This window comes from Pecten maximus, chromosome 10 (assembly GCF_902652985.1).
Source record: "Pecten maximus chromosome 10, xPecMax1.1, whole genome shotgun sequence".
NCBI classification, from domain to species: domain Eukaryota; kingdom Metazoa; phylum Mollusca; class Bivalvia; order Pectinida; family Pectinidae; genus Pecten; species Pecten maximus.
Genome location: NC_047024.1, coordinates 44,262,939 through 44,290,510, shown reverse-complemented (window position 1 = coordinate 44,290,510; position 27,572 = coordinate 44,262,939). Strand labels below are relative to the sequence as shown.

The 27,572-nt window shown below is 36.8% G+C and overlaps 1 protein-coding gene across 1 annotated transcript in view; it reads right to left on the bottom strand.

Moving 5' to 3' along the window:
* Positions 1 to 23,818, bottom strand: part of LOC117335574 (serine/threonine-protein kinase BRSK2-like) — a 140,768-nt gene extending 116,950 nt beyond the window's left edge. The window contains exon 1 of the mRNA XM_033895656.1: positions 23,345 to 23,818. Within this exon, the coding sequence (XP_033751547.1) occupies positions 23,345 to 23,447 (103 nt within the window). The 5' untranslated portion in view covers positions 23,448 to 23,818. The remainder of the gene's footprint in view (positions 1 to 23,344) is intronic.
* Between the last annotated feature and the right edge of the window lie 3,754 nt (positions 23,819 to 27,572).

Genomic DNA, 27,572 nt, shown 5'->3' with positions numbered 1-27,572 from the left:
CAGCCCCTGGGGGTCAGTCAGGGCCAACATGTGCATGCCATCAAACTGTCATCCCATGCTGATAATGTTAACCAAGTTAGAATGAATTCCAATCGAAATCAAACAAATTGGAGTCAAAAATATTATTTCCCTATAGAAACTATAGTAAAATTTACCCCCTCCCCAGGGGCAAATGTGAGACCGCAGGGTCAAGAAATTCACAATTTTTGTAAAGCACCTTAAGACCCTTCCATCTATGAAGAGTATTTGATTTTGTCATATCTGAGAATAGAGAAGAAGATTTTTGAAATTTCAGTCAATTTGACCGATTTCAGCCCCACCCATCAGCCCCCGTGATTTTGCTATATAAACTATAGTTTACAGTTGTTTCATGCCTCATCAGTCAACAGTCAAAATTGTTTTCAGGAGGTGTTGGTACTGACCAGGTGAACTGTTTTCATGAGGTGTTGGTACTGACCAGGTGAACTGTTTTCACGAGGTGTTGGTACTGACCAGGTGAACTGAAGAAACATTATATTATCAACCAGTTTTGTTTGACTCTCTGATTTTCTGAGAAGTGTATCTACGGATTTTTCGAATTAATCAAAGAGCTTAAAGTAATGTTTGATTTTGACTGCTATAACTAGATATTCCTTGATCTTCCTTTCAATTTTGATACAGAAATGTTTCTAGTTACATCAAAAATTAAAATCAGCTGTTGTTAAAATGTAGGATATACAATCATTTTGCACCATATAGCTACAGCACTGCTTGTTTATTATGAATTCCATCAGAAACATTTTATTGTATTCAAATTCCTCATGGGGTTTTAAACAAGAGGCCAGTGGGGCCTGCATCGCACACAAAGATATTTCAGTAATTATGGCACAAGTTATGTTACCATATCAGTGTATTAAACAAGGAGCCAAGCTTAAGGCTTCTGATAATGTTACACTCAATGAACACTTGGCAGATATGTCTGGTATGGATCGATGCCCCTCCCAGTCTGTTTACCCGTGTCTGGTATAGATCGATGCCCCTCCCAGTCTGTTTACTTATGACTGGTATGGATCGATGCCCCTCCCAGTCTGTTTACCCGTGTCTGGTATAGATTGATGCCCCTCCCAGTCTGTGTACCCATGTCTGGTATAGATTGATGCCCCTCCCAGTCTGTTTACCCGTGTCTGGTATAGATTGATGCCCCTCCCAGTCTGTTTACCCGTGTCTGGTATAGATTGATGCCCCTCCCAGTCTGTTTACCCGTGTCTGGTATGGATCGATGCCCCTCCCAGTCTGTTTACCCGTGTCTGTATAGATCGATGCCCCTCCCAGTCTGTTTACCCGTGTCTGTATGGATAGATGCCCCTCCCAGTCTGTTTACCCGTGTCTGTATGGATCGATGCCCCTCCCAGTCTGTTTACCCGTGTCTGGTATGGATTGATGCCCCTCCCAGTCTGTTTACCCGTGTCTGGTATGGATAGATGCCCCTCCCAGTCTGTTTACCCGTGTCTGTATAGATTGATGCCCCTCCCAGTCTGTTTACCCGTGTCTGTATGGATAGATGCCCCTCCCAGTCTGTTTACCCGTGTCTGTATGGATAGATGCCCCTCCCAGTCTGTTTACCCGTGTCTGTATGGATAAATGCCCCTCCCAGTCTGTTTACTCGTGTCTGTATAGATTGATGCCCCTCCCAGTCTGTTTACCCATGTCTGTATAGATCGATGCCCCTCCCAGTCTGTTTACCCGTGTCTGTATGGATAGATGCCCCTCCCAGTCTGTTTACCCGTGTCTGGTATAGATCGATGCCCCTCCCAGTCTGTTTACCCGTGTCTGGTATAGATCGATGTCCCTCCCAGTCTGTTTACCCGTGTCTGTATGGATAGATGCCCCTCCCAGTCTGTTTACCCGTGTCTGTATGGATAAATGCCCCTCCCAGTCTGTTTACTCGTGTCTGTATAGATTGATGCCCCTCCCAGTCTGTTTACCCATGTCTGTATAGATCGATGCCCCTCCCAGTCTGTTTACCCGTGTCTGTATGGATAGATGCCCCTCCCAGTCTGTTTACCCGTGTCTGGTATAGATCGATGCCCCTCCCAGTCTGTTTACCCGTGTCTGGTATAGATCGATGTCCCTCCCAGTCTGTTTACCCGTGTCTGTATAGATAGATGCCCCTCCCAGTCTGTTTACTCGTGTCTGTATAGATTGATGCCCCTCCCAGTCTGTTTACCTGTGTCTGGTATAGATCGATGTCCCTCCCAGTCTGTTTACCCGTGTCTGTATGGATCGATGCCCCTCCCAGTCTGTTTACCCGTGTCTGGTATAGATTGATGCCCCTCCCAGTCTGTTTACCCGTGTCTGGTATAGATCGATGCCCCTCCCAGTCTGTTTACCCGTGTCTGTATGGATAGATGCCCCTCCCAGTCTGTTTACCCGTGTCTGTATGGATAGATGCCCCTCCCAGTCTGTTTACCCGTGTCTGTATAGATAGATGCCCCTCCCAGTCTGTTTACTCGTGTCTGTATAGATTGATGCCCCTCCCAGTCTGTTTACCCGTGTCTGTATAGATCGATGCCCCTCCCAGTCTGTTTACTCGTGTCTGTATAGATTGATGCCCCTCCCAGTCTGTTTACCCGTGTCTGGTATGGATAGATGCCCCTCCCAGTCTGTTTACTCGTGTCTGTATAGATTGATGCCCCTCCCAGTCTGTTTACCCGTGTCTGTATGGATAGATGCCCCTCCCAGTCTGTTTACTCGTGTCTGTATAGATCGATGCCCCTCCCAGTCTGTTTACCCGTGTCTGTATGGATAGATGCCCCTCCCAGTCTGTTTACCCGTGTCTGGTATAGATCGATGCCCCTCCCAGTCTGTTTACCCGTGTCTGTATGGATAGATGCCCCTCCCAGTCTGTTTACCCGTGTCTGGTATAGATCGATGCCCCTCCCAGTCTGTTTACCCGTGTCTGTCAGGGTGAACTTTTACCATTTCTATAGGACTAGTTAGTTAATATATTTATGTTATTTTAGAATAAAGTTACCTCTAAGCCAAACACAATTAATTTTTTTTTCTTGTTATTACAAGATTTCATTACCAATTATGCAAACCATGGCTGTGAACTCAGAAGCATCCAATTCAATGCTAGGAATAAATACAATCAACTCAAAACTGATTAACAAGTTACCATGGTAACTATCTGATGCTTCTTTTACTTGTATTACCACATAAACATGAAAATATGTATCCCAAACAAACACTATGATGAGAGCTGTCTCAGAAATAACACATAATTGGGGCAAATCCATACACAGTATCACTCCAGCTATATAACCTTCATACACAGTATCACTCCAGCTATATAACCTTCATACACAGTATCACTCCAGCTATATAACCTTCATACACAGTATCACTCCAGCTATATAACAGTCATACACAGTATCACTCCAGCTATATAACCTTCATACACAGTATCACTCCAGCTATATAACCTTCATACACAGTATCACTCCAGCTATATAACCTTCATACACAGCATCACTACAGCTATATAACCTTCATACACAGTATCACTCCAGCTATATAACCTTCATACACAGTATCACTCCAGCTATATAACCTTCATACACAGTATCACTCCAGCTATATAACCTTCATACACAGTATCACTACAGCTATATAACCTTCATACACAGTATCACTCCAGCTATATAACAGTCATACACAGTATCACTCCAGCTATATAACCTTCATACACAGTATCACTCCAGCTATATAACCTTCATACACAGTATCACTCCAGCTATATAACCTTCATACACAGCATCACTACAGCTATATAACCTTCATACACAGTATCACTCCAGCTATATAACCTTCATACACAGTATCACTCCAGCTATATAACAGTCATACACAGTATCACTCCAGCTATATAACCTTCATACACAGTATCACTACAGCTATATAACCTTCATACACAGTATCACTACAGCTATATAACAGTCATACACAGTATCACTCCAGCTATATAACCTTCATACACAGTATCACTACAGCTATATAACCTTCATACACAGTATCACTCCAGCTATATAACAGTCATACACAGTATCACTCCAGCTATATAACCTTCATACACAGTATCACTCCAGCTATATAACCTTCATACACAGTATCCCTCCAGCTATATAACCTTCATACACAGTATCACTCCAGCTATATAACCTTCATACACAGTATCACTCCAGCTATATAACCTTCATACACAGTATCACTCCAGCTATATAACAGTCATACACAGTATCACTCCAGCTATATAACAGTCATACACAGTATCACTGCAGCTATATAACCTCCATATACAGTATCACTACAGCTATATAACCTCCATATACAGTATCACTCCAGCTATATAACCTTCATACACAGTATCACTCCAGCTATATAACCTTCATACACAGTATCACTCCAGCTATATAACCTTTATACACAGTATCACTCCAGCTATATAACCTTCATACACAGTATCACTCCAGCTATATAACCTTCATACACAGTATCACTCCAGCTATATAACCTTTATACACAGTATCACTCCAGCTATATAACCTTCATACACAGTATCACTCCAGCTATATAACCTTCATACACAGTATCACTCCAGCTATATAACCTTCATACACAGTATCACTCCAGCTATATAACCTTCATACACAGTATCACTCCAGCTATATAACCTTCATACACAGTATCACTCCAGCTATATAACCTTCATACACAGTATCACTCCAGCTATATAACCTTCATACACAGTATCACTCCAGCTATATAACAGTCATACACAGTATCACTCCAGCTATATAACCTTCATACACAGTATCACTCCAGCTATATAACCTTCATACACAGTATCACTCCAGCTATATAACCTTCATACACAGCATCACTACAGCTATATAACCTTCATACACAGTATCACTCCAGCTATATAACCTTCATACACAGTATCACTCCAGCTATATAACCTTCATACACAGTATCACTCCAGCTATATAACCTTCATACACAGTATCACTACAGCTATATAACCTTCATACACAGTATCACTCCAGCTATATAACAGTCATACACAGTATCACTCCAGCTATATAACCTTCATACACAGTATCACTCCAGCTATATAACCTTCATACACAGTATCACTCCAGCTATATAACCTTCATACACAGCATCACTACAGCTATATAACCTTCATACACAGTATCACTCCAGCTATATAACCTTCATACAAAGCCAAAAAGTAATATTGATTGTGTGGTGAGTAGTGTTGGCTAACACTTCCTAGGAACAGGCCAGTTGTAAAATTATTAGGTAAAGTCTTTTCCGTTATATTGATTCTGTTTTACCCTAGAACATTTGTTCCCCTTTATATCCTCTATAATATCCTTAAAATTTCAGTTACAGATAACACCTATAATAGTAGGTCAGTTATAGATAACACCTATAATAGTAGGTCAGTTATACATAACACCTATAATAGTAGGTCAGTTATAGATAACACCTATAATAGTAGGTCAGTTATATATATAGATAACACCTATAATAGTAGGTCAGTTATACATAACACCTATAATAGTAGGTCAGTTATAGATAACACCTATAATAGTAGGTCAGTTATATATATAGATAACACCTATAATAGTAGGTCAGTTATAGATAACACCTATAATAGTAGGTCAGTGATATATATAGATAACACCTATAATAGTAGGTCAGTGATATATATAGATAACACCTATAATAGCAGGTCAGTTATAGATAACACCTATAATACTAGGTCAGTTATAGATAACACCTATAATAGTAGGTTAGTTATATATATAGATAACACTATAATAGTAGGTCAGTGATATATATACAGAACACCTATAATAGTAGGTCAGTTATATATATACATAACACCTATAATAGTAGGTCAGTTATAGATAACACCTATAATAGTAGGTCAGTTATACATAACACCTATAATAGAAGGTCAGTTATAGATAACACCTATAATAGTAGGTCAGTTATATATATAGATAACACCTATAATAGTAGGTCAGTTATAGATAACACCTATAATAGTAGGTCAGTGATATATATATAGATAACACCTATAATAGTAGGTCAGTGATATATATAGATAACACCTATAATAGCAGGTCAGTTATAGATAACACCTACAATACTAGGTCAGTTATAGATAACACATATAATAGTAGGTTAGTTATATATATAGATAACACTATAATAGTAGGTCAGTGATATATATACAGAACACCTATAATAGTAGGTCAGTTATACATAACACCTATAATAGTAGGTCAGTTATACAGAACACCTATAATAGTAGGTCAGTTATAGATAACACTATAATAGTAGGTCAGTTATAAATAACACCTATAATAGTAGGTCAGTTATAGATAACACCTATAATAGTAGGTCAGTTATAGATAACACCTATAATAGTAGGTCAGTTATAGATAACACCTATAATAGTAGGTCAGTTATAGATAACACCTATAATAGTAGGTCAGTTATAGATAACACCTATAATAGTAGGTCAGTTATATATATAGATAGCACCTATAATAGTAGGTCAGTTATATATATACATAACACCTATAATAGTAGGTCAGTTATATATATACATAACACCTATAATAGTAGGTCAGTTATAGATAACACCTATAATAGTAGGTCAGTTATAGATAACACCTATAATAGTAGGTCAGTTATACATAACACCTATAATAGTAGGTCAGTTATAGATAACACCTATAATAGTAGGTCAGTGATATATATAGATAACACCTATAATAGTAGGTCAGTTATAGATAACACTATAATAGTAGGTCAGTTATAGATAACACCTATAATAGTAGGTCAGTTATACATAACACCTATAATAGTAGGTCAGTTATATAATAGTAGGTCAGTTATAGATAACACCTATAATAGTAGGTCAGTTATAGATAACACCTATAATAGTAGGTCAGTTATAGATAACACCTATAATAGTAGGTCAGTTATATATATACATAACACCTATAATAGTAGGTCAGTTATAGATAACACCTATAATAGTAGGTCAGTTATAGATAACACCTATAATAGTAGGTCAGTTATAGATAACACCTATAATAGTAGGTCAGTTATACATAACACCTATAATAGTAGGTCAGTTATAGATAACACCTACAATAGTAGGTCAGTTATAGATAACACCTATAATAGTAGGTCAGTTATACATAACACCTATAATAGTAGGTCAGTTATAGATAACACCTTTAATAGTAGGTCAGTGATATATATAGATAACACCTATAATAGTAGGTCAGTTATAGATAACACCTATAATAGTAGGTCAGTTATACATAACACCTATAATAGTAGGTCAGTTATATAATAGTAGGTCAGTTATAGATAACACCTATAATAGTAGGTCAGTTATAGATAACACCTATAATAGTAGGTCAGTTATATATATACATAACACCTATAATAGTAGGTCAGTTATAGATAACACCTATAATAGTAGGTCAGTTATAGATAACACCTATAATAGTAGGTCAGTTATAGATAACACCTATAATAGTAGGTCAGTTATACATAACACCTATAATAGTAGGTCAGTTATAGATAACACCTATAATAGTAGGTCAGTTATAAATAACACCTATGATAGTAGGTCAGTTATACATAACACCTATAATAGTAGGTCAGTTATAGATAACACTATAATAGTAGGTCAGTTATACATAACACCTATAATAGTAGGTCAGTTATAGATAACACTATAATAGTAGGTCAGTTATACATAACACCTATAATAGTAGGTCAGTTATAGATAACACTATAATAGTAGGTCAGTTATACATAACACCTATAATAGTAGGTCAGTTATAGATAACACCTATAATAGTAGGTCAGTTATAAATAACACCTATAATACTAGGTCAGTTATATAATAGTAGGTCAGTTATAGATAACACCTATAATAGTAGGTCAGTTATATAATAGTAGGTTAGAAAAGCTAGATAATGCCCTTGGGGCTCCTTGAATTTCTTACAATGTTTTCCCTATTGGGCTTTGCCTTTCAGGCCCCTGGGGACCATGTGAGCTACGAAGTATTCAATTATATCAATAAATCAAAAAAATAAATTTTGCAAATTTAGACTATAATTTCTAAAGGCCTTCTGTGAATTAAATTATCTCCAAATGTAGTCACTAAAATGCACTTCTTCAGCCGATTTTCAAATCAGAGATTGAATTTTTTATACTTTAAAGACAACAAAACAGCTGAAGAAGATAATCAACTGCAGCTGTTATATTTCAATTATGTGTCTTTGTCTAAAATAACTTCAGTCTCTTAATCAAATTACACAACCATTGGCAATTCATTTTGCACACCAACTCACTAAATTAAACATCTGTAATGTATAAAAAAAGGTCACCTGATCATTTTTTACCAATAAAACAATATTGACTTATTAACATCTTTTTTATTGCCACAGTAACCATTTTAAATGGCAATATAACATCCTTAAGATATATAGTAAATGCCCCTGCTGCCTTCCAAACACAATGTCCAAAGTATACTCATAATCAACCTTTGTGTTGTATTGTATGATATATGTACTGATGAGCTGTAAAGTTCAAAGTCAATAAACAAGAGGCACAGAGGGCCTGTATTGCTCACCTGTGTTTTTAAGAAAACATCAAAATAATGTTTATGTTCCATTTGCTAATAGCTTTATTTGTTGATGTTTGATTATGTTATGGGGGTCTCATGATCAACTGCTTCAAAGATATTACTCAGAAATGAAGTCAAGATTCAACATGACTGTATTTAAAGAAACTATAAGTCCCTTGGGGTGGGGAAAGAACCCTATGCCTATTTTGACATCAGGATTGTGTTCATCGCTTGATGCCCAGCAAGGCTGTAAAATAATATGTAGGACAGCTGCCATGCATTGTATTTATTATACAAAACCACATATATATATATCCAAATGCACCAAATTTTATCAAAACCAAATTTTATCAAAATCACACAATATCTAAATTTTGACCGATCATGATCAGGAGCCTCTGTTGGCCATCTTGAATCCTGTACCAGTATTATTGTTTAAAATGAACATTTTCATGTTATCATCCCTCCCACTAAGTTTCATTGTGATCAGCATCAAATAGAAAAAAACTTTGTCTCGGGTAACCTAAAAACTATAAATCCTCAGGGCCATCATTGTTTTTTTCACCAGCAATATTGTGTCCAATGTGTCTTTAAAACAGCATAATGTATCCCTACTTCATGTTCAAGAGTGTTCACCCTTTTGTGAACAAGAGGCCTAATGGGCCTACATATATACATTTATGCAGATGCAAACCTGATAGAATGTATTTTTTTTTACCACTTGATTCTGTGTAGGATAGGATTACTCATTTGAATTAATTTTGTAGCCCTTCATTCCAGCATGCTACAGGCCCAATACCAGGTCTCCGAGTGTCTTGAATATTGATGAGAAGTCATCATTTAAATATTTTAGACTATTTGACACGTGACCTTGAATGTTGGTCAAGGTAATCAAAGCATGCTACAGACCAAATATCAGTGCTCTATATGCTTCTTGGTTGTTAAGAATTTGTTTTTAGGAAAGAGACGATGACGACATACGTACCACAGCCTAAGCAGGTGAGCTTAAACTGCTCCATACATGTCCTATAAGGTAGCCACTGCTAGGGCTGAAGTTTAAAGCTCTCTATAACGTTGTTTATCGCTTCTTTTAAAAAACATGTTTCCAATCCTACAGAAAATTAGCCCTGCATGGATGTAACATTTATTGATTCTGAAATGATAATAATCACTATAACTTGCTGCCATTCAGAACTCCTCCGTACTGTGCAGTTTAGTCTGCATTAACTGACGGTAAAGCCACAAGAAGATAAAATTTTGACGAGTTTGTTCGATAAATGAAGCCCTGATGTTTTCAAATCCCAATGGCTTTACAATGATGACATCACAACCAATTCTGACTTTTTTTGCCTTCTAATTTTGTTAATGACTTGCCTGTGAAAATATTATACTAGCACTAAATCTAATATTTATCCTCAGCTATGCAAATATCAAAATTCATATGAGAAAATTTTCTTTAGTGAGCAGAAAGTGAAATTCATAAGCATTGATTGTACATTGATTCTTTGTAAATGGAGACTGAATTCGAACAAGACAGGATAAGACCCAGAATGGTCTACCGAGTCTGAATAAGACACGAATTGACCCAGAATGGTCTACCGAGTCTGAACAAGACACGAATTGACCCAGAATGGTCTACCGAGTCTGAACAAGACAGAAAAGACCCAGAATGGTCTACTGAGTCTGAACAAGACACGAATTGACCCAGAATGGTCTACCGAGTCTGAACAAGACACGAATTGACCCAGAATGGTCTACCGAGTCTGAACAAGACAGAAAAAGACCCAGAATGGTCTACTGAGACTGAACAAGACACGAAAAGACCCAGAATGGTCTACTGAGTCTGAACAAGACAGAAAATGACCCAGAATGGTCTACCGAGTCTGAACAAGACACGAATTGACCCAGAATGGTCTACCGAGTCTGAACAAGACAGAAAAAGACCCAGAATGGTCTACTGAGACTGAACAAGACAGAAAAAGACCCAGAATGGTCTACCGAGTCTGAACAAGACACGAATTGACCCAGAATGGTCTACCGAGTCTGAACAAGACAGAAAAAGACCCAGAATGGTCTACCAAGTCTGAACAAGACACGAATTGACCCAGAATGGTCTACCGAGTCTGAACAAGACAGGAAAAGACCCAGAATGGTCTACCAAGTCTGAACAAGACATGAATTGACCCAGAATGGTCTACCGAGTCTGAACAAGACAAGAAAAGACCCAGAATGGTCTACTGAGTCTGAACAAGACAGAAAAAGACCCAGAATGGTCTACTGAGTTTGAACAAGACAGAAAAAGACCCAGAATGGTCTACCAAGTCTGAACAAGACATGAATTGACCCAGAATGGTCTACCAAGTCTGAACAAGACACGAATTGACCCAGAATGGTCTACCAAGTCTGAACAAGACAGAAAAAGACCCAGAATGGTCTACTGAGTCTGAACAAGACACGAAAAGACCCAGAATGGTCTACTGAGTCTGAACAAGACAGAAAAAGACCCAGAATGGTCTACTGAGTCTGAACAAGACACGAAAAGACCCAGAATGGTCTACTGAGTCTGAACAAGACACGAAAAGACCCAGAATGGTCTACTGAGTCTGAACAAGACACGAAAAGACCCAGAATGGTCTACTGAGTCTGAACAAGACAGAAAAAGACCCAGAATGGTCTACTGAGTCTGGACAAGACACGAAAAGACCCAGAATGGTTTACTGAATCTGAGAATATTGTAATGAATGGTCAACTGAGTCTGAGAAAGTTAGAATATTGTTATGTTCATTTATGTCTGAATAATGTTGTCTTCTCCTTTCTTTCATACATGCTTTAGAATCAAAATTTAGCCAGAATTTTACTAAGTACTTGTAAGTGAAGATATCAGTGTAATGTACGTGATACTCAGAGGAACACGTATTTTACACGAGTATGTGATGCTGTCAGTGTAATGTGATACTCAGAGGAACACGTATTCTACACGAGTATGTGATGCTGTCAGTGTAATATGATACTCAGAGGAACGCGTATTTTACACGAGTATGTGATGCTGTCAGTGTAATGTGATACTCAGAGGAATATGTATTTTACACGAGTATGTAATGCTGTCAGCGTAATGTGATACTCAGAGGAACACGTATTTTACACGAGTATGTGACTTCCCAAGGAAACAGACAAAAAGTCACATCAAACAGTGGGTCTCCTTATACATTGTCATTATCCCAAGAAATGTTGCATGCAATTTTTCAAGCAGTCCTAGCTTCCACGATATGAACAATTATCAAAAAGTTGATTCATTTAAAATAAATGAATTTTAATGTAAATTCAAAATTGAACTCAATATTTTTCATTCATAAATTTTGTTAACAATTTAATTGGATACAATTCTCTGATTTCCAAATTTATATTGATGCAATCCAGCATTAGTCAGACACAGGAACATTATATGTGTAAATTTTTTTCACATATCACCAACTGATGGTAGAAGATATTGATTTTGATAACTGATTTTATAATCAATTATTACATCAAGCAATTAGTCTGTCAGTCTGATTAAACCTATCATTGAATTGTACTTCTGAGCTAAAATTACCAACAATCATGACAAATCTATTGCACATCAGACCAGCTTGCCAGAAATGCAATATCGGACCGAGAACTAACTTACCAACGATCAAAGATATGGAAGATAAATCAAATACATATTTGCTATATGTACATGTGATCCAACATATCACTCATCACACCTCAACACAAATCCCCACATATCACTCATCACACCTCAACACAAATCCCAACATATCACTTACCACACCTCAACACAAATCCCAACATATCACTCATCACACCTCAACACAAATCCCAACATATCACTCACCACACCTCAACACAAATCCCAACATATCACTCACCACACCTCAACATGAATCCCAACATATCACTCACCACACCTCAACACAAATCCCAACATATCACTCACCACACCTCAACACAAATCCCAACATATCACTCACCACACCTCAACACAAATCCCAACATATCACTCACCACACCTCAACATAAATCCCAACATATCACTCACCACACCTCAACACAAATCCCAACATATCACTCATCATACCTCAACACAAATCCCAACATATCACTTACCACACCTCAACACAAATCCCAACATATCACTCATCACACCTCAACACAAATCCCAACATATCACTCATCACACCTCAACACAAATCCCAACATATCACTCATCACACCTCAACACAAAGCCCAACAGAGCACGCAGCACACCGCAACACAAAGCCCAACAGAGCACGCACCACACCGCAACACAAAGCCCCACAGAGCACGCAGCACACCGCAACACAAAGCCCAACAGAGCACGCACCACACCGCAACACAAAGCCCAACAGAGCACGGACCACACCGCAACACAAAGCCCAACAGAGCACGACCACACCGCAACACAAAGCCCAACAGAGCACGCAGCACACCGCAACACAAAGCCCAACAGAGCACGCACCACACAACAACACAAAGCCCAACAGAGCACGGACCACACCGCAACACAAAGCCCAACAGAGCACGGACCACACCGCAACACAAAGCCCAACAGAGCACGCACCACACCGCAACACAAAGCCCAACAGAGCACGCAGCACACCGCAACACAAAGCCCAACAGAGCACGCAGCACACCGCAACACAAAGCCCAACATAGCACTCACCACACCTCAACACAAATCCCAACATATCACTCATCACACCTCAACACAAATCCCAACATATCACTCATCCACACCTCAACACAAATCCCAACATATCACTCACCACACCTCAACACAAATCCCAACATATCACTCACCACACCTCAACACAAATCCCAACATATCACTTACCACACCTCAACACAAATCCCAACATATCACTTACCACACCTCAACACAAATCCCAACATATCACTCACCACACCTCAACACAAATCCCCACATATCACTTACCACACCCAACACAAATCCCAACATCACTCATCACACCTCAACACAAATCCCAACATATCACTTACCACACCTCAACACAAATCCCACATATCACTCACCTCACCTCTAAATCTAACAAGGCATCGCAAACGATACAAATCCCCTCTCATGCTAACACATGAACTCTGACGCAAAATGGGGGGGTTGGGGTTATTGCAGGACATTGAAATAACATGAATCTAACAAGGCATCGCAACGATACAAATCCCCTCTCATGCTAACACATGAACTCTGACGCAAAATGGGGGGGTTGGGGTTATTGCAGGACATTGAAATAACATGAAGTTTGGTCAGGATCCGTTCAGAAATGAAGTCGCAAGAGTGCTGACAAAGATTTTCTATAACTAGTAACGGTGACCTTAACCTTGACCTTGGCACCCTGAAACACGAACTCGTTCGAGGTATTCCCATGCTGGACCCATATATGAAGTTTGGTCAGAATCCGTTCAAAAATGAAGTCGCAAGAGCGCTGACAAAAATGGAACGCTATATCCCCTCCCCGACTTTCGTCGCGAGGGGATAATAAACTTCACACTTGTTCATCACATAATGATAAGCACAGTACATCATTACGAGAAACTTCAGAAAGTTTGGTATTTTTAATGACCCTATACATGTATATTTGACAGTATACTCCCTCAACAACACAATTAATAGTAACAACTACATTTTGTATATAAACAAATAGATATTCACATCTATCAAGTCAGTTGTTACATTGTTAACAAAAAGGTACCAATTACAATTTCTGTTAAAATCAGGAAAGTATATATATACTTTAATAGGAGTTGTGGACTGTATCAATCAATCAGAAGCCGGTTACCATTTTGGATTATGTATCATGGTATTTTTTTCTTATGCACAACTACATGGCAATACCAATCTTAAGTGCCATGTTCCATTGAAATCCAATTAGTACTTTAATAGGAGTTGTTCGGACAAACCTCAACCAATCAGAGACTGACGGTCATTTTGAATAATACATCACAGCCATTTTGAATAATGCATCATGGTCATTTTTTTTTCTTATATGCACAGCTACATGGCATACAGATCAAAAATGTAAAGTTTCAGGTTATATAATAAGTACTTTAGTAGAAGCTGGTGGCCATTTTGAATAATGCAACACGGTCATTTTTTCTTATGCACAACTACATGCTATGACTATCATAAATTCCAAATTTCATTAAAATTTGGTTTGTACTTTAGTAGGAGTTGTCCAAACAAGCCTCAACCAATCAGAAGCCGGCAGCCATTTTCAAAAATAAATAGTGGTAAAAAAAATTGGGATGCACAACTACATGTTATACTGATCATCATCATGAATAAGTTTTGTTGAAATCGGAACAGTACTTTAGTAGGAGTTGCATTGTCCGTACAAGATTATGGGGCGACAGATGGACGAACAGACAGACAGGCCGATTCCAGTATACCCCCCCCCCCACCCCCCCCACCCCCCCACCCCTCCTAACTTCGTTAAGGGGGGAGGGAATATAAATGACCTTGACCTTAGACTTCAGGAACTTTTTTCACCCTTAATGGACAAATGCACATCAGTGTATCATCATGTGAAATGGCCCAGCCTTATAAGGAGTTTTTAACAGTATCCCACTGGTTCTTCTGTATCAGTGACCTTCAACTTTGACCTCCTAGCCTGTAAAAGTATCCTATGCAAGCACTTTCTTCAAAGGACACTGCAGCAAGTTGATCGATATGATTTTGTTGTCTGTGTTAACATTGCTGTAGACACATCATACAGTTTTCCAGCTTAACCTCTGAATCTCCATGATCTTTCCATGCTTCTTTCTTTTCCATGGTATTAACTCAAATCAAAATTTCTTAAGTCGATTCATCTTACAGATTGTTTCTTGAAAGGTTTTTAAATAAATATATATAGTGTATCCAAGGATTGTATACTGTTACCCTGGGGAAGATTGATTAAGGACTGTATGGCCGTTATAATGGGGAAGATTGAATAAGGACTGTATACCGTTATAATGGGGAAGATTGAATAAGGACTGTATACCGTTCACCTGGGGAAGATTGAATAAGGACTGTATACCATTAACCTGGAGAAGATTGAATAAGGACTGTATACCGTTATAATGGGGAAGATTGAATAAGGACTGTATACCGTTCACCCTGGGGAAGATTGAATAAGTATTGTATACCGTTACCCTGGGGAAGATTGAATAAGGACTGTATACCGTTACCCTGGGGAAGATTGAATAAGTATTGTATACTGTTAACCTGGGGAAGATTGAATAAGGACTGTATACCATTAACCTGGGGAAGATTGAATAAGTATTGTATACTGTTAACCTGGGGAAGATTGAATAAGGACTGTATACCATTAACCTGGGGAAGATTGAATAAGGATTGTATACCGTTACCCTGGGGAAGATTGAATAAGTATTGTATACCATTATCCTGGGGAAGATTGAATAAGGACTGTATATCATTAACCTGGGGAAGATTGAATAAGGACTGTATACCGTTATAATGGGGAAGATTGAAAAAGGACTGCAGTATACTATTAACCTGGAGAAGATTGAATAAGGATTGTATACCGTTACCCTGGGGAAGATTGAATAAGTATTAATGTATACCATTATCCTGGGGAAGATTGAATAAGTATTGTATACCGTTAACCTGGGGAAGATTGAATAAGGATTGTATACCGTTACCCTGGGGAAGATTGAATAAGTATTGTATACCATTATCCTGGGGAAGATTGAATAAGTATTGTATACTGTTAACCTGGGAAGATTGAATAAGGACTGTATACCGTTAACCTTGGGAAGATTGAATAAGGATTGTATACCGTTACCCTGGGGAAGATTGAATAAGTATTGTATACTGTTACCCTGGGGAAGATTGAATAAGGACTGTATACTGTTACCCTGGGGAAGACAACTTCAATGGGAGCACTAGATGATTCACATTGTACAGCTTACTCCATATGGATGCATATCAGCTAAGTAGTACCAATGTAGGCTTTCTGCACTGACAGTAAATAGGAAAGTATTGATCTGGCTAAGCATTTAAATGTATTACAGACATTAGGATCTGGACCCTACCAAAATGTACAGAAACATCACATATATATAAATGTATACAAGGACAAACATCACATATGTAATGTATACAAGGACAAACATCACATATATAATGTATACAAGGACAAACATCACATATATAACATGTATACAAGGACAAACATCACATATATAATGTATACAAGGACAAACATCACATATATCATGTATACAAGGACAAACATCACATATATAATGTAAAAAAGGACAAACATCACATATATAATGTATACAAGGACAAACATCACATATATAATGTATACAAGGACAAACATCACATATATAATGTAAAAAAGGACAAACATCACATATATAATGTATACAAGGACAAACATCACATATATAATGTATACAAGGACAAACATCACATATATAATGTATACAAGGACAAACATCACATATATAATGTATACAAGGACAAACATCACATGTACAAGGACAAACATCACATATATAATGTATACAAGGACAAACATCACATATATCATGTATACAAGGACAAACATCACATATATAATGTATACAAGGACAAACATCACATGTACAAGGACAAACATCACATATATAATGTATACAAGGACAAACATCACATGTACAAGGACAAACATCACATATATAATGTATACAAGGACAAACATCACATATATAATGTATACAAGGACAAACATCACATATATAATATATACAAGGACAAACATCACATATATAATGTATACAAGGACAAACATCACATATATAATGTATACAAGGACAAACATCACACATATAATGTATACAAGGACAAACATCACATATATAATGTATACAAGGACAAACAGCACATATATAATGTATACAAGGACAAACCTCACATATATAATGTATACAAGGACAAACATCACATATATAATGTATACAAGGACAAACATCACATATATAATGTATACAAGGACAAACATCACATATATAATGTATACAAGGACAAACATCACATATATAATGTATACAAGGACAAACATCACATATATAATGTATACAAGGACAAACATCACATATATAATGTATACAAGGACAAACATCACATATATAATGTATACAAGGACAAACATCACATATATAATGTATACAAGGACAAACATCACATATATAATGTATACAAGGACAAACATCACATATATAACATGTACAAGGACAAACATCACATATATATAATGTATACAAGGACAAACATCACATATATAAATGTATACAAGGACAAACATCACATATATAGCATGTACAAGGACAAACATCACATATATAACATGTACAAGGACAAACATCACATATATAATGTATACAAGGACAAACATCACATATATAATGTATACAAGGACAAACATCACATATATAACATGTACAAGGACAAACATCACATATATAATGTATACAAGGACAAACATCACATATATCATGTATTCAAGGACAAACATCACACATATATAATGTATACAAGGACAAACATTACATATATAATGTATACAAGGACAAACATCACATATATAACATGTATACAAGGACAAACATCACATATATCATGTATACAAGGACAAACATCACATGTTCAAGGACAAACATCACATATATAATGTATACAAGGACAAACATCACATGTACAAGGACAAACATCACATATATCATGTATACAAGGACAAACATCACATGTACAAGGACAAACATCACACATATATCATGTATACAAGGACAAACATCACATATGTAATGTATACAAGGACAAACATCACATATATAATGTATACAAGGACAAACATCACATATATAAAGTATACAAGGACAAACAGCACATATATATAATGTATACAAGGACAAACATCACATATATAATGTATACAAGGACAAACATCACATATATAATGTATACAAGGACAAACATCACATATATAATGTATACAAGGACAAACAGCACAGATAAAGGTATCCAGGACAAACAGCACTATATATATATGTATACAAAGACAAACATCACATATATAATGTATACAAGGACAAACATCACATATATAATGTATACAAGGACAAACATCACATATATAATGTATACAAGGACAAACATCACATATATAATGTATACAAGGACAAACATCACATATATAATGTATACAAGGACAAACATCACATATATAATGTATACAAGGACAAACATCACATATATAATGTATACAAGGACAAACATCACATATATAATGTATACAAGGACAAACATCACATATATAATGTATACAAGGACAAACATCACATATATAATGTATACAAGGACAAACATCACATATATAATGTATACAAGGACAAACATCACATATATAATGTATACAAGGACAAACATCACATATATAATGTATACAAGGACAAACATCACATATATAATGTATACAAGGACAAACATCACATATATAATGTATACAAGGACAAACATCACATATATAATGTATACAAGGACAAACATCACATATATAATGTATACAAGGACAAACATCACACATATATAATGTATACAAGGACAAACATCACATATATAATGTATACAAGGACAAACATCACATATATAATGTATACAAGGACAAACATCACATATATAATGTATACAAGGACAAACATCACACATATAATGTATACAAGGACAAACATCACATATATATAATGTATACAAGGACAAACATCACACATATATCATGTACAAGGACAAACATCACATATGTCATGTATACAAGGACAAACCATCACACTATATAATGTATACAAGGACAAACTCACATATATAATGTATACAAGGACAACAAATCACACATATATAACATGTAACAGGACAAACATCACATATATAATGTATACAAGGACAAACATCACATATATAATGTATACAAGGACAAACAGCACATATATAACATGTATACAAGGACAAACATCACACATATATCATGTACAAGGACATATGTATACATTTAAGTTTTGTCAAATTCCTGCAAAATCGTAAAAATACCTGTTGATTTGAGGAAACTTTACTCCTTCAAGAGGAAATTACAAGGACATAACATTACATATATAACTGTCAAGGACAAAAATACTATATATGTATACATACCACAAATAACATTTAATGTTACAAGACAAACATCATAATGAATGTTCATGGACAAACCATGACAATCCTAATCATTATCAGGAATATGCACATAATAATATGTCACTCACAAATAATGAAAAGTACCACTTCAGCAAATTACTTTCAGAGACTAATCTAGTATGATAAGTATTGATACAAGGAAACTGTTACTAATATGATAACTGCCAATACATAGCTACTTACATCCAATAAGGATGACTGTGATAAGTAATGAGTGACCAAGGATGACTGTGATACATTAGATGAATTACTCAATAGGAGTTTCCTCAATATTAGATAACCTGTTGACCTCATATAGGAAACTGTTGACTAATATTAGGATGACCTGGACTCAATATAGGATGATTTATAACCTGTTGACCATATGATGTTGTACATGTGATCTAATTTCTGATATACATGTTGACCTCAATATTAGGATGAACCTGTTGATCTCAATATTAGGATGAACATGTTGACCTCAATATTAGGATGAACATGTTGACCTCAATATTAGGATGTACCTGTTGACCTCAATATTAGGATGTACCTGTTGACCTCAATATTAGGATGAACCTGTTGACCTCAATATTAGGATGAACCTGTTGACCTCAATATTAGGATGAACCTGTTGACCTCAACATTAGGATGAACCTGTTTATCTCAATATTAGGATGTACTTGTTGACCTCAATATTAGGATGAACCTGTTGACCTCAATATTAGGATGTACCTGTTGACCTCAATATTAGGATGAACATGTTGACCTCAATATTAGGATGTACCTGTTGACCTCAATATTAGGATGTACCTGTTGACCTCAATATTAGGATGAACATGTTGACCTCAATATTAGGATGAACCTGCCGATCTCAATATTAGGATGTACTTGTTGACCTCAATATTAGGATGAACATGTTGACCTCAATATTAGGATGAACATGTTGACCTCAATATTAGGATGTACCTGTTGACCTCAATATTAGGATGTACCTGTTGACCTCAATATTAGGATGAACATGTTGACCTCAATATTAGGATGAACCTGTCGATCTCAATATTAGGATGAACATGTTGACCTCAATATTAGGATGTACCTGTTGACCTCAATATTAGGATGTACCTGTTGACCTCAATATTAGGATGAACCTGTTGACCTCAATATTAGGATGAACATGTTGACCTCAATATTAGGATGAACCTGCCGATCTCAATATTAGGATGAACCTGTTGATCTCAATATTAGGATAAACCTAGGCCTGTTGATCATCTAAATGTTGAGTCTGACTAGACATTACAGGGAACTCACTATTGCAATACTACTACTATTTGGAAAACACTACTGCGATATTGTTGTAACACAGTATTATGAAAGTATTGCAATATCTGAGCAATAACTGAGCTTAAAGTCACTGTTGGTTTATATAAATGCAAATTATAATTATGATATATATATCTTATTAAATATGCAATCGATTAACAAATTAATGCATAGCCGAATTGGAAATGAATTCTATAAAAAATCTCATGTATTTTCTTCGCACTAGCTATCAGGAAGAGTGATTTTTGGTGTAAAAATGACGCATTAGGAGAATTTTGAGCCTTATATAGTAATCCTGTGAAATTTGACACTTGTTTTGTAATGTTTCAATACTATCATATATGTCTATAATGTAATAGGGTCCTTCGATACTACTACTCTCAAGTGGGACTTTCTATGGGTTCTTCTTTAAATACTGATTTTTTCTTTTTTTTTTTGTTTGCTTAAAACTTATAATTACTTTACTGAAAAAAATTGGACAGGTCAGACATATAATTATGTGTAAATCTTGTTCTGCAGTCCACTCTACAAATACTGTCAGCCAGAGGTAAAACGCATATATGACCGAGAGTAAATCTGCATCCAGTGATAACCGCACTTCACTTGTGTTTTTGCGTATGTTTGTGAGAGTACTGGTTGAATTATCTCATAATCGGCGGTAGCTACTAGGTACTGCATGGTTTGATTTGGTATTATTTATGGTCCTATCAATAGCTTTGTTCATTTAAGGAAGATACAAACTGCAACATGCAGAATCTATCGGGTGGTCCGATGGCACATGTACAGAGGCATGGTAACACACTTGCCTTTCACCTAGGCGGCCAGGTTTTGATCCCCCAATCTGACATGAAAAGGTATGGGGTCACCTGCCTGACCACTTGGGTTTCCCCCGGGTACTCCAGTTACCTCCCACAGTAAGACCCCTTTGCGCGCTTCAATGCGAGCAAACAAGCGTGATTAATATAAATTGATATAATTTGTTTCACAATGGTTGTAAAATAAAAAGGTTTACATTTTTCAAGAAAAGTCTATTAATAGCTCAGCACACACCAGGTCTCAATTTTAGGATAACCGAGTCTTTTGATCTCAGTTTTAGGATAACCTAGTCTGTTGATCTCAGTTTTAGGATAACCATGTCTGTTGATCTCAGTTTTAGGATAACCTAGTCTGTTGATCTCAGTTTTAGGATAACCGAGTCTGTTGATCTCAGTTTTAGGATAACCATATGCATGTCTATTGATCTCAGTTTTAGGATAACCGAGTCTATTGATCTCAGTTTTAGGATAACCGAGTCTATTGATCTCAGTTTTAGGATAACCAAGTCTGTTGATCTCAGTTTTAGGATAACCAAGTCTATTGATCTCAGTTTTAGGATAACCGAGTCTATTGATCTCAGTTTTAGGATAACTGCTGACCTAATATTAGATACATTCTTGAACTCATAATAGGACCAACTGTTGAAAATATTATAGATGAGAAGAACAGCTACAGTCATAATGTAGATTCAACCCTCTGATCACATCGCTGACTTTTTAGATAGGCCATTCATACATACAGCATTTTATATCCCATGTTATATATGGCTAACAATTGAGTTAGGATATACAATACTATTCGGTTTATCTTTCAGGAAAAATGAATAATTGATCATGAAGCGTGCATTAACTTGGACAATTATGTACAACAGTATTGGCTATACTGTATGACAAGGTTCACAGGGGCAGATACACATTGGATCACACTTACAATATATGGCCATGTAATTTATCAAACTTATGTATGAGTAGGATTGAAAACTATAGTTTTAGAACGTTTGCAGGTAAATGATATTCCTATGTATAATACATGCAGGGAAACTTAAGATGGCAGTCACCTAAACGATTGCCCCTATCAGTGTCATTTACAACTATAGGCTTATGAAAAACACAGTAGATCTATACGTTTACCTACAGTAAGAAATATACATCTTTGATAATATTAACACATTTAATTTGACGATTTATGAGTATAAAGACAAAGATTTATACAAGCTCACTGACCTGTCTGTCCTTTGCCCAGTGTTTTCTCGAGTTTGTATGGCCCAACATACTGCTCTTCCTTGTGGTGCGACCCATGTAGACTACGGCCCTGGGGTCGGGACATTATGATGGGTGTGGTCTCGACAATCAGCCCACACTCCTAGCACAACCCAACATCAGTCCAAAAACAACACATAAATTTTCCAAAGGGAATTTTCGTCATTAACATACAAATCGATAACCGGCTGGCTATGCACGAGCGCTATGCAGACAGCATACGTACAGTAGCCTGCCTACCATCATATTGCGGATCATCGCTTTCTCCTCCTTTCGTGTATGTAGACACTCAAAACATTATCATCGTTTGGAGATAACGCTAGATCCGAAGTAAAAACAATTTCCAAAATTAGACCTTCGATTTAATCGAATTTACACTGGTCCGCAAATCCACGGGCCTGTTTGTTTGCATGTTACCGGCGAAATGAATCACTCAGCATCCAGTAATATATCAACGCCATCTGTTGGGCTTCAGCGATAGAGAAGGGAAGTAACTCGCCATTAACAACAACTCAATACACAATGGCCAATGTCAGCTATTATTAGCACCCGTCTTTCGTGATTTACGGCAGATTATTAACTAATGTGGTACCACAAGTTTCTGACAAAACATTGTAAGGGAACCAGGCTGTACAACGGACTTAGATCTGGAATAAAGGAGGTCCGGGGTTACAAGTTGTACGGACTATAAGGGAAAAGGGAACAATGTTGCACAGATGACATACAACTAATATTAACGGTTGTACTGCTGTATATCAGTTGTCAGTTTGTCAACAGTTGTATGTAAACATGGATGCGTTGTGTCCCTCACTCGGATCTAGAACGGCTGGACTGGGACTGGCTGGGGCTGACTGGGACTGACTGGCTGGGGCTGAGTGTGATCTGGACAAGTACTGGGCCCGGTACGGGGCTGACTGGGACTGACTGGGGCTGACTGGGACAGGACGGACTGGGATCGGGCTTCACTAGCGGATCCAAGGGGGGGGGGGGGGGGGGGGGGGGGTCCTGGGGGTCAGGACCTTTTCGGATGAGGAAATTTTTTTATATTTTTTTTTTTTTTACATGTTTTTTAAAAACATGTAAACCTATGCCACCCCCCCCCCCCCAGCCCCCCACGCCACCACACCCCACCCCCCACCCCTGCTTAACGAAAATCTTACCCCCGAAATATTGCAAAATTTGCTATAATCATTCATTTTCCGAAATTTTGGCCCCCCAGAACCCTCGCCAAAAAAATTCGGATGGCGCATACGGCGCTCCCATTACCACTAAATTTCTGGACCCCCCCCCCCCCCCCCCCCTTTTCAAATTCCTGAAACTGGGGCCGGTGGGGATGTAAAGATAGATAACTCGTCTATACTTAGAGATCTCGTATTCTTTGGTGTGTATCATGGACGTACACATATGATACAGCGCCACCAATGATGTCACAAGGGGAGGGCGGGGGGGGGGGGGGGGGGGGGGGGGGGGGGGGGTACTCACCATGCAAAATACCTTCACAGCAAACTGGTTGAAAAATGTGTTTAATTATGGAGATTAATTAAACGACAGTAACATAATTAAAATAATGAAACGGATCAGAATCGTTACAAAACTTCTCTGATGGTCGTGTCGGTTTATCTTCATACAATTTTGGAAAGAAGACAACGAAAACTACTGGAGCTATAACAGTAATATGTTTAGAATTAAATCGGGCGAAAACAGTACAGACAGATCTAGATGTATCATCTTATACATTGCGTGCAACCACGACTTGGGATCGCGGACCCTGATTTCTTAATTTGTTAACGTAATGTACCAGAATATACTGTACAATATTAAGACATTGGAAATCTAGACTCATTACATATTTGAAACATTAAGGAAATATAAATAATATGTGACCACGTATTCACTTAAAAACTGTGCACTTGACGAGATGAGAAGATGTGAATTTTGTTTATAATTACATATCAAACCCATAAAACAATATTTTTCATGTTAATGATTAAATATATAGATATCAACATTTTCATACCGATTTATTACATGTATATGGATAAAAACACACACCGTCCACCTTAAAAGCAGTTTTAGAACGAATTCGTTTTAAACATGTCTACATTCAGCTATAGTAAACCTAAATCTTCCGAACACGTCGGGTTTATATCATAGCATATAATAGCATTTGAGAACAGAAAACATACAACCCTTGTCTATTGTGACTTTCCGAAAGCTACAGTGTATCGTCAGTGTCTGGCACAAAGGCCTACTACTGGAACTTCATAGTTATGGTATACTAGGAATGCTCCTTGTTATCATTGATGATAAAATATCGTCTGAAACAGAAGTTAAAATTGGAGTTCCCCTGTCCTTGGGTCGTTACTGTTTCATTTACACGTTAACACTATTTCTGACACTATCCTTCCCATTACCAGATTGTTTGATGCAGAGGCGGACGATACTGCATTATTAGGCCATTCGTGTTTTAAATCATGATAAAGAAGATTTAAATATAGTGAAAGTGGCTGAGGAATTACAACAAAAACGTAATGATTCAGTCTGCTTGAAATACAGATCATCATTATACAATATTGTAATAAAATACACATCATCATTATACAATATTGTAATAAAATACAGATCATCATTATACAATATTGTAATAAAATACAGTCATCATTATACAATATTGTAATAAAATACAGATCAACATTATACAATATTGTAATAAAATACACATCATCATTATACAATATTGTAATAAAATACAGTCATCATTATACAATATTGTAATAAAATACAGATCAACATTATACAATATTGTAATAAAATACACATCATCATTATACAATATTGTAATAAAATACAGATCATCATTATACACTACTAGCAGTAGCTATCTACATTAATGTACATATCCCGTGGTGTGCTATAGTTGTTGACCTACAACTTATTCGGCCCTTTCCCTACAATGTAACATTATACCAAACACATAGATACATAGATGGATGGATGGATGGATGATTTGTGTTACATATATATTCCTTAAACTGTGGAAAAGTTGCTGGAATCAGAGACCTATATACTAGTATATAGGTCTCTGCTGGAATTTACTGTTGTAAAGTGTGTAACTATTCCATAGCAGTGGGTGTTAATACTATATCTCAACTATACTTCATGCGAGAACAAAAGACGACATCATAACCATGTTTTAATGTCGGTAATGTTTCGGACCAGTTGTGGTTAGGGTGATAATTCCCGTTGATATGGAAAAAATGTGAAAGATATGAATAATCAATACTACATCGGGTGCTGACGGTAGTTCGTCACCGATTACCTGGGCGGTAGGAGTGTCCGGTGGAGATAACTCTATTGGGAGTAGTGTATAGAGGTACTGACTAGGGCAGGGATTAGTACTGGGGAGGGGTGAACTGTACTTAGTCTACCTGAGGAGACAAAGCAAGAGTTACCTCCTACATACTTACCTACCGAGGAATTAATTAAAATTTGATATATACTGGTACTTTAATTCAAACAGTTGCAATAAAATTAATATGCAAATGTTTAAAATACTCTGAAACGTTTTTGAATTAAATATGTTGAATATGAAACGTTTGCAGCGACATGTAACATGTATAGAAAATATGTACACCTGGGAAAATCGATTTTCTTTGGTATAAAGTGGTAGGTTTTTACAACAAGAACACAGGTACGAATATCTGTAAATATTGAATAAAATTTTATGAAACTTAAAAAAAAAGTAATCAAAGGTCCACTAAGCCCCAATTGGCCTTCCCGTATGCTTGTCATGGTCGATTGCAGGTTGATACAGTGTACTAACAATACACTTTTATCTACTTGTACATGCTCCTTTGAATGAGCACTGTTGCTGCAGCAGTATTCCATGTCAGCGCTCCTTCGTAACTGTATTGCGCTGTACTGTCAGTTCACCTGCCAAATTGTTGTTGACAAATTCTTCAAAAAAAGTAGTGATGTTTTTCTTTGAAAAGTGTGTTTTTTTGGACATACGTCCAAAGTGGAATGGACATCCGATTTAAGTGTTGTGTGGAGAATGTGTTGTTTTTACACGAACTCATATTATACTCTGTATATGTATTGTGTATCTAATGTGTGACACCTAATAAAGATATTTGATTCATTGATCCGTAGCCAGAGGCTGCTACTGCTGTAGTTTAGATACGCTGTTATT